Source organism: Saimiri boliviensis, chromosome 2 (genome assembly GCF_048565385.1).
Source record: "Saimiri boliviensis isolate mSaiBol1 chromosome 2, mSaiBol1.pri, whole genome shotgun sequence".
Lineage (NCBI taxonomy): Eukaryota > Metazoa > Chordata > Mammalia > Primates > Cebidae > Saimiri > Saimiri boliviensis.
This window is the reverse complement of record NC_133450.1, coordinates 70,959,571-70,969,384: the sequence shown is the minus strand read 5'-3', so window position 1 is coordinate 70,969,384 and position 9,814 is coordinate 70,959,571. Positions and strand designations below refer to the sequence as shown.

Sequence of the window (9,814 nt, the reverse complement as noted above, 5' to 3'; positions counted from 1 at the left end):
TCTGGAGTTGTAACAAATGCAGGAGATATGCAAAAACCTCATCCATTTATTATGCGGCACAGAAAAGACACATGTTTACATGATTCACCCATTTTCTCATTCGGATGTGAAATGTTTCCTCTTTACATCACAGCTCTTTGAGTCTTTCACAGGGCAGATGTTCTTTATCAGGCATCTACACCATGCACAGGGCAGCTCCTCTCCACAGACCAGATGTGGATCCCCACATGGCTGTTGGAGCATAGCTCTGCTCCTACGAGAGTCTCAACCATCATGCACTCTGCTGATGAATGACTGCCAGCCGTGACAAAACGCAGCCTCCTTTCTTTTTTTTTTTCCATTCACAATGTGTGACACAGTTTGACTTCATTCTAATACTAAATGGTTTTTTACTTCTTATTCACCTGTTTTATTTCTCCAGCTATTTATTGGGGCAGAGGGGCATGGGTCGTGGGAGAAAAGAGTGGGTTGGGAGTGGGGAGGGAATTTCTTTTGACACTTTTGCTTTAAAACTCAGAGTTGGATTGGTCAGGATTTATGGAATTTTTTACCATGTAAATTCTTCTCATCCTCAGGTTCTAGCCCTCAGGTTCTAACTCTCCAGGTTATAGTCTCTCCAGGTTTCAGCTTCTCTAGAGTCTTGCCCTCCAGGTTCTAGCCCTCAGGTTCTAGCTCTCCAGGTTTTAGCTTCTCTAGGTTCCAGCCCCTCTAGATTCTAGCCTCTCTAGGTTCTAGCCCTCCAGGTTCTAGCCCTCCAGGTTCTAGCTCTCCAGGTTCTAGCTCTCCAATCAGCTAATAAATACTCATTTATCAAGTGAATGAGTGCTGCCCTGGTACTGCTGATGGTGAACGCCATTGCCATGAAGCTCCCTTGGTTGTAAGTGCCTTGATATTGGAGCCTGGTGGTTGGTTCCTTTACATCTCCCTGTGGGGCCTGGCACAGTGCTGCCCACAGGAGGCAGTTATTTAAGTCACACAGAAAAAGCAACAAATTCACCAGAGGGACTTGGGGCTTAGGGGCAGGGCTGTCTTAGTCTCTGGCCAAGGAGGTGGATCCAGTCTGACACCTGGACCCCACCCCTGCCTACCTCTCCAGCAGGGGGGTCTATGGGAAATTGGTCGGGAAGCCATTTGGGGAGGGCGTTCTCGCACCCTGTGGGGATCTTGTTCCCAGAGTGCTTCCTCACAGCCACACATGCCCAAGCCTGGGCAGCCCAGCCTGGACACAGTCCTCACCCATGAGGGTTTCAGTCTGCTGGGTGGGGGAGGGCTGGCTCTGGGAATAATGCTTTGGGGTAAATAACCTTTATGTGCCATCACTGTCTGCTGCCTGAAGGTGACCCCCCCACTTCCTACTCACACTCTTCTAGAGCTCGTACTGGCTGCCTTCTAGTAAACCATTGATTGACAGCCCCTGGTTGCTGAGGCAGCAACAGTCCCTGAGCAGGCCTGCACTCTCCCCCCACCCACCAGCTGGGAGTCGGGGGGTCTCAACACTGTGATCCTCTGGGTGAGTCTGATTAGAAATCTCTTACTCTGTCTCATCACAAATCAAACTTTGAAGACATGGCCTTCTCCCCAAAAGCTCATGTGTGTGTGGCGGTGGGGGGCTCAGGATGGTGGGAAGGACAGGTGGAAGGAAGCCAATGCTACTGAGCACCTACTGTGTGCGACACAGACCAGTGCCTCACACTGCCACCGGTTCCCAATACTGATTCTCCTCCTTGGAGCTATTTCCAGACCTCAGTATCTTTTCCTTATAATAAACGTATCCCAGTTACAGTTACGTGTGCATAATAATACCTCACATGTACATAGCACCCTTTACTTTTCAAAGTACTTTTTTTTTTTTTTTGAGATGGAGTCTCACAACTGTCGCCTGGGCTGGACTGCAGTAGCACAATCTTGGCTCACTGCAACCTCCACTTCCCGGGTTCAAGTGATTCTCCTACCTCAGCCTCCCAAGTAGCTGGGATTACAGATGCCTGCCAACAGTCCCAGCTAATTATATAATTATATATATGTGTTTTTAGTAGAGACCGGGTTTCACTATGTTGGCCAGGATGGTCTCGAACTCCCGACCTTGTGATCCGCTCGCCTTGGCCTCCCAAAGCGCTGGGATTACAGGCATGAGCCACCGCGCCCGGCCGCTTCAAAGTATTTTTATACCTGTTACTGCCTTTAATCCTCACAATAACTTCATGTCACAGAGGAGGAACTGAGGCAGGGACGGGTGGCTGTGCAATAGTTATTGGCTGAGCTGGAACCTTGGGCCTCCTTCCTTCCACCGTCCGTATCACCCACAGCACCCGGCTCGACCACCTCATCGAACAGCTTTCTGCTGGTGGCAGCTCAGTCATTCCCACTCGAGTGTTTGAGTTCCTTCAAAACAGAGATGGCTCCTTCTCTTTCTTCCCTCTTGCCTCCAGTGCTCCATATTGTGTATGCTTCAAGTGTTCAATACTGTGTATACAGCAAGCGCTCAATCTGTGCTTACTGGATTATTCCTTGGCACAGACCTCCTTGTCCATCAGTGAGGCGAGCCATAGAATCCTGGTCTCCAGGTTCTTATCAGGGACCCCTCAGAGCTTGACTTCCACTAACACAAGAAATTGTCCTCCAAAGTTCCAGCTGAACAGATTAAAGAAACCCAGGGCAACAATTCAGCCGGGGCCCACGTGTGTGCTCAGCCACTGGACCAAAGCTGGATGGCAGTTCTTCTGGAGACCCAAGTTGTCTTGCTGGGGCAGAGAGGGACACCGCGTGGGAGGGAAGCTCAGTCACTCCAGTCCCTGCCCCCAGGGCCCCTCCACTCCTGGGAAGGAGCAGACTGGCCTGGGTGTGGCAGCAAATAAGAACAGTAATGCTGTCGTGTTTATGGAGTCCTTGGCTGTGCATGAGCTCACCCCATCCTCACGGCCAGGTTCCCTGCAAAATTGGGCAGGGCAGGAATTACTCTCCAGTGTTTTTCTGGAGACACCTACTCATTGCCCGAGGTCACGCATGGATGTCTACTTGGCTTTCCTGGGCCCATGCTGAAGAGCAACTGTCCCTCAATCCTTACACAAATTCCTAGCAGCCCTGCTAGCATCTGCTCACCGTCTGCTCCCGGCCCAGTCCTGCAGTTTGTGAATCTGGCGTTCCACTGAGATGGAGGTCCGCAGTGTGCCCATGGAGTTCTCCATCTGAATGGGTTCTGACCTGCAGCCCCCTTTCTGGCACACTCCCTGGTACACCTCCCAAGACTTCTTTCGGAAGCGCTTGCCCACGATGACATACACCAGTGGGTTGAGGCAGCTGTTGCTGTAGGCCATGAAGGAGGAGATCTGCGTGATGACATCTATGATGTTCTCGTCCTGGCAGCTGGAGAGGAGGCTGAGGCGATGCAGCGTGTCCAGGAAGGTGCTGATCTGGAAGGGCAGCCAGCAGATGACAAAGAGCAGCAGCACGACCAGGACCAGCACAGTGGCCCTCCTCTCTGTCTGGATCTCCTTGAACTTCTGCATCTCGTTGTTCCGCAGCACCTGCATGATCTGTACCGTGCAGAAGGTGATGATGCTCAGGGGCAGCAGGAAGCCCACGACATTCAGGAGCATGTTGGTGAACAGCACCCAGGCTTGGGATGGGTAGTTGATGACGCAAGCGGTGACATTGTGGCCCTCGTCGCTATACTCCTTCAAGGTTCGGAATGCCAGCATGGGCGAGCTCAGGAGCAGCGTGCAGCCCCAGATCACCAAGCTGTAGAGCTTTGCCCAGCGCACGCCGCGCATCCTGCCCATGGACATGGTTTTCACCAGGGCCAGGTAGCGGTCGATGCTGACTAGCATCAGGAAACAGATGCTGCTGTACAGGTTCATGTAGATGATGGTGTTCACCACGCGGCAGAGCGTCTCCCCGAAGAGCCAGTCGAAGTTGTTGGCGATGGTGATGGCCCAGAAGGGCAGCCCACAGGCCAGGATCAGGTCTGCCGCGGCTAGGTTCCCCAGGTAGATCTCTGCCACTGTGCAGCTGCTCTTGTGCAGGCAGAAGACACTGAGGACAAAGATGTTCTCTAGGGTAGCCAGTACAAACAGCACCCAGAGGAAGGGGGGTTGGATGGTGTTGAGCCAGCCCAGCCACTCCAGGTTGGGGCATTTTCTCTGGGCAAAGGTCCCGTTAAGAGCGGGCAAGGTGACATTGAGCATGTCGGCACTGAAAGAAAGTGGAAAAGAGGATGTTACCCATCAGGGTCACAAGGGAAGGACAAAACCTGGTGCAGAAGGAGAGGGGGGTTAAAGACAGCCAGCCAGCACGTGGAGAAATTGAGGTGGATCTCAGGCTGTTTTCAGTGGCCAGCACTCAGGCGTACCTGATTCCCCTGGGTCTTACAGAGCCCCCTCTGATCCTTGGATTTAAATGAGGGCCTGATGTTCTTCATCTTGAGGCTCCATTGGGATATTCCTTGGCCAGCATCCGTCAGCAGTACTGACAATCTCAAATCTTGAACCCTGAACCTCCTTGAAATCTTCCGTGATGGGAGGATTCACATTCTTTCCTTATTATCCGGGCCCTTCCCAAGGGAGAGGGGGTCACCTTTCAGCCTCTCAAAGCCTTGTGGTGGGTGAGTTAATTTATTAAAAGAGAAAAATGATATCATGCCAGACCTGGAAATTCCAGTCTTGCTTGGAGACCCCGGCCAGCCCATCTGCCCAGTTTCTGTCTTCCTGGAGGGTCTGGGATGGCATCATACTTCCATACCTTCCATCAGCAAAGCACTGAAGGTAATTGGAGGCTGCAGATGGCGAGGGAGGGTGGGGGCTTTGGAGCCAAATAGTCCTACTGGGTTCACATCCTGGCTGCCCTACTTATAAGCTGTGTAATGTGGGGGAAGTTACTTAACATATCTGAACTGCAATGACCTCACCTGTAAAATGGGAATTAAAACATTTACATCTCAGGGTTGTGATGGGGATTTGAGACGATGTGCAAAAAGCCCCAAGTACTGCACTTGGCTCAATAAATGTCAGTAACTAACTATTCTTGCGAACCTACTAAAATAACCAATGGGAAACTCCACTGTTTGTCAGTGACCTTATCTTTAACCCACTGGCTCCTCTTTCATTCTTAGGCAGGACTCACAGACCACACAGCAGGTGCCTTTCTAGACTTGCTGCTGTTAAGGCTAATTCATCTGTACCTTCGGCAGAGGCACGGGGGTTGGACAGACATGGGTTCCAATCCTAGCTGTGTGATCTTGGGCAAATTGCTTGACCTCTCTGAGCTTCTATTTTGCCTTCTTTGGAGTAGAGCATTGCTCCCATCCTGACTCACCTTGCATTTCTTTTTACATGGCTATTGCAAGATTCAAGTCAAAGAGTGGATGTGAAGACACGCTGAAAAGCCCAAAGCACAACCCAGAGAGCAGGATTCACTGGGCATTTTCCCAGTGCCCTGTGGTATGGGTGAGAGAAGGAAAGAGGGCTCTTTCTGGGAGGTCCATTGCTAGGCAGGCTCATGGAGGAAGAGCTGAGCCACAAGTCGTGGGAGATATTCTGTTCATTGCTTCCGGGATTTCTCAGGAAAAGCCCCTTTGCTTCTAGGAGCAGCTGGCTGGCATCCTGAAGCCAGACTGGGGGCCCACAAATCAATGCTTTTATCCTTTAAATGTTTCTTGAGCATCTTCTCTGTGCTGAGCTCCACCCTGAGTGCAGGAACACAGAGGGGACACCACCTAGCTTCTGCCCTGCTCGACTCCTGACAACTGTGGCCCAGAGTGTGGAGGGTGCCCTGGAGGGAGCAGGAGGGGTGTGGGACACAGACTCGAAGTGGGGACAGGTGGGTAAGGTTGGAGGTGACTCTGGATCTGGGTCTTGAAGGACAAGAAGCATTTCAAAGGGTACAGGAAGGAGGACAAGCAGACCAGGTATGGGGAACAGCCTGAGCAGAGGCGCAGAACTGGGGAAGCTGCTGGTATGTTCTGGAAAGTGACACTGGATGTCGGACAGGAGAGGTGGGAAGTAGCAAGAGGCTGAGTAAGGGAGTAAGCGTGGTCTTCACTGGGCGCTAAGGAAGTGAGGCTTTGCCCCCGAGTCTTAAGGACTAGGGTGATGGTATAAGGAGTGTGCTCTGAAAACATTCCTACGGTCCATGGTGGCTTTCAGATGCCCCCAAATTATTTGATACTCTTCCTTCCAAAAGGAGGAATCTGCTTCCTCTTCCACTGGATGTGGGCTGGACTTCTTCCCAATGGTGGCAGGGATGGTGTGATTTCTGAGGCTAGGTCATAACACCCTTCGCAGCTTCTTCCTTGGCCTCTTGCATTGCTTACTTGGAAGGATGTGAGCTGCCATGTGCGGATACTCAAGCAGCCACATAGAGAGGAACCAACTTGTCCCTTGAAAGTGGATCTTCTGGCCCCAGTTAAGCTTTCAGTGGACCCTGGTTTCCCTGCCTTTGAATCTTCCAGCCGAGGCCCCAGACATCTGGGAACAGAGATAAGCTGTCTGTATGGGGCTCCGAATTCTTGACCCACGAAAACTTGCAGCCTCCTTTCCAGACTCCCTGAAGGTACAACTTCTCCTGGGTAGTCCCCTTGGTCCAACCCTCAACCCTATTTCTGTAGTTACAGAAAATCCATTTCCTTTATTCCCTTGTCTTGGGGAATTGATCATTTCTCGTGGGCTGACTCACTAGAGACCAAAGTATAGCACCAGATGCTGCTTATTAATTTCTCAGCAAGACAACTGATAGGCAAGGGGATGGATCCTAGGCCATTCCTGGCTCCGAGAAGCCGTAGGATCGTCAGAAAGATGCTTGGTGAGCGTGGAATTAGGAACTACTGGTCCAGTGCACTGTGGCCCCAACTGAGATGGCCATGTGCTCATCTTCACCATAGGCTGCAGCTGCCGCAGGATGGAGAGGTTGGAGTGGACCCCTCAACCTTGTTTCTTGCAAATGCTGCCCCCCAGGACAGATCTCCCTATCCTCTGCTTCTACTCTGGATCAGGTCCCCCTCCCCTTAAATTCTCTCTGTAGAGTGTTCTGGTCTTCCGCCAGATGTCAGCCACGTGTTGGAGATATTTTGTCTCCAAGGCCACCTGGCACATTGGTGTCGGATCCACTGGGTATTGATTTCAATGTTTAACTGTTTTACCTTCACCTTCACGTTTAGCTGGGATAGATCACATATGACAACCAGGAATGTATCCTCCTCCTCCCTAAGCCCCTCTTCCTCTAGTTCCATAGAACGATACATGCCCTCTGCCCCTGAAAGACCCACAGGAACTCGAATACTTGAGAGGCTTTGTCTTTGGGTTTCACTTCACCGGTTCCTTCAACCTTTCCAGGGAGTTCTGCAGGATGTCTGCTCCCCACCCCTAACAAGTAAACTGAAGAATCCTTTGACTCACCTGAAAGAGGCTGTGGTGGGCACAGAGTCCTCAAGGACAGACAGAAACATTGGTATCTTCCAGGGAGGGAACATTTGGACTCAGAGTGGGATGTGGGTGAGGCCCCACCTGGGCTGAACAGAGAAGAAAAAATGGTTAGATGGCATGGGGGCTGGGGGCTGCAAAATACACGCCTTCTCCAGCAGGGAGGAGAAAAGGAGACTGCTGAGTCCTTGACTCAAGGCACACTGGTGACGTGCTCCCACCAGCGATGCTAGGGACACCATGGCGAAGAGCGGACATTCTACTGGAGAAGGCAGACATTGCTTAGTCACTTAATAACTGCACGGACCTAAGTGCAAGGAAATCAAGTGAGAGGTCCTGTGACAGCATAGAGCCTGGGGTCCCGAACCAGCCTGCGAGGGTGAGTGGGTACTGATGATAACATCTGAGGGTGAGCAGAACTCAACAGCGTGAAGGGAAGGCTCTGAGTCAGGAGGGTGCTGGGTATGAATGTGGATGAGGCGCTGGCCGCTGCTCAGGGAGTCAGGACTGCAGTGGGGGTAGAGCGGAAGCGGTGACCAGTTAGCTCATTAGCTGAGGCCTGGGATGATGGAGACTGAGAGGCTGGATTCCACAGGAGCTGAGAGAGTAAATCTGACAGGCCTAGGGCTCGTTTGGACCTGGAGGACCTGAGGACGGGGTGAGGTGGGTGTTATGGCTTCCGGCTCCTGCAAAGGTGGAGATGGGGGACTGATTTAGAGGCGAAACGTCATGTATTTAGACTGAAAGCTGTTAAGGGTGAAGTTCTTTTGAGAATTTCAGGCAGGTGGGGATGGGAATGGCTGTTGGGTCCAGCAGGGTCTGGAGCTCAGAGGAAGGGGCTGGACTGGAGCACTATGACGGAGACAGACTCTTGAGGGACTTTGAGCCTAATGAGGGGGACAGACATAGCTGAGTATTTCCAGTCCCTTGGGCTGGTTACCAATACAAGGTGCTGTCAAATTCTCAGCCCAGGGCCCCATCTGTGCCCCTGGTGGAAAGGGCCTTTTTGCCTAAGGGGCTTCCATTGATAACACCTGTCTCTATCCTGCTTCAAGTTTCACGTCGCGCCTATCCAGGGAGGGAGGCATGGGCTGTATGTTTGCCTTGCAGTGCAGATGGGTGGAGGTGATTTGTCTCAGATCCATGGTTGGAGATGGGGCTTAACCCCATCTCATTCCATTCCAGATTTCACACTCTCTCCAGGATCCCCAAGTGACCCCTGTCTAGGAAGGGTGTGGAAAGCTGTGGTATATATGTGTGTGTGTGTGTGTGTGTGTGTGTGCACGTGCACGTGTGTGGGCATGCATGAATGTAGCCACAGATCTGCCCCCTCCCAGCTTTCAGCCACTCTGTAATACCCAGCACCTGGGTTTCCAGAAGCTCAGCTCTCCTAAATCAGTTGGGAGGTGAAGATCAGACAATGGTCAGTTCAGGGAATCCAAACACATTAAAAAAAAAAAAAAAAAGCACTGAGTTGGTAAACAGGAAATGAAGTGGAAGGTAGTGAACACCCAGAAAAGGTTTACATGAATCCCTAAGCAGAGCTGGGATCAGGGTTTGGAACTCACAGGATGCAACAACCAGCACAGTCCTTCTGATCCTTCAAGATGGGGACTTTGTGGAGGGAAAGAAAGACCTACGAGCTTTCCTCTCTGAGGGGCCCTCCTGGGCTCACAGAGAGAAAACTCAATGGTGGTGAGAGGTCATGTGTTTGAAGCACTCACTTTTTCTTTTTGAGGCAGAGTCTTGCTCTGCCACCCAGGCTGGAGTGCAATGGCGTGATCTTGGCTCACTGCAACCTCCACCTCCGGGGTTCAAGTAATTCTCCTGCCGCAGCCACCTGAGTAGCTGGGACCACAGGCACCTGCCACCACGCCTGGCTAATTTTTGTATTTTTAGTAGAGACGAGGTTTTGCCATGTTGGCCGGTTGGTCTTAAACTCTCGACCTCAAGCTATCCACCCACCTCGGCCTCCCAAAATGCTGGGATTACAGATGTGAGCCACTGCGCCTGGCCTAGAGCATTCATTGTTAAAAGCATTTAACTGATTATTGAAGGTCTATCACATGCTGATGATTCAGAGGGGAAAAATGAAGACCAGCCTCCCCTGTCCTCATGGGGCTCACACAGGGCTGAATTGCCCAGCTGAGAGGCCTCAGCCTGCATGTGTGGCTTCCATTTTTACATGACAGTGACTGCCGCAGAGATAACTTGGGTCCTTGCAGCTCAGTCATGGGTGACATGTCCATTGTTTCCTCGATGACCTCTGTTATAGGTCTGCAGGGTGTCCCCAGATCTGGCCACATCAGCCCAGCTGGATCCTAATTGCTTGCTAGTGGCTGTAAACATTGCTCTCATTTTCAAAACAAAGTTGAAGGCTTTTCCCTCTCAACTTTCTCCTG

The 9,814-nt window shown here is 51.6% G+C and overlaps 2 protein-coding genes across 2 annotated transcripts in view; both read right to left on the bottom strand.

The window, feature by feature from the left end:
- BDKRB1 (bradykinin receptor B1) overlaps positions 1–7,478 on the bottom strand; it is a 28,683-nt gene extending 21,205 nt beyond the window's left edge. Inside the window, exon 1 of the mRNA XM_039469399.2 lies at positions 7,389–7,478. The gene's annotated coding sequence lies outside the window, so the exon portion shown is untranslated. The remainder of the gene's footprint in view (positions 1–7,388) is intronic.
- On the bottom strand, positions 27–7,478 carry BDKRB2 (bradykinin receptor B2). Its single transcript, XM_003928832.4, has 2 exons — positions 7,389–7,478; positions 27–4,191 (listed from the first exon to the last, which is right to left on the bottom strand). The coding sequence occupies exons 1-2, from the start codon at positions 7,460–7,462 to the stop codon at positions 3,096–3,098; spliced, it is 1,170 nt and encodes a 389-aa protein (XP_003928881.2). The 5' UTR covers positions 7,463–7,478; the 3' UTR covers positions 27–3,095.
- Positions 7,479–9,814: the final 2,336 nt, after the last annotated feature.

Coding starts and splice junctions, on each gene's coding strand:
- BDKRB2 (XM_003928832.4), bottom strand. CDS start 7,462: ATGTTCCCTCCCTGGAAGATACCAATGTTTCTGTCTGTCCTTGAGGAC. Junction 4,192..7,388: donor CCCACCACAGCCTCTTTCAG/GTGAGTCAAAGG, acceptor ACTTTCTTTCAG/TGCCGACATGCTCAATGTCA.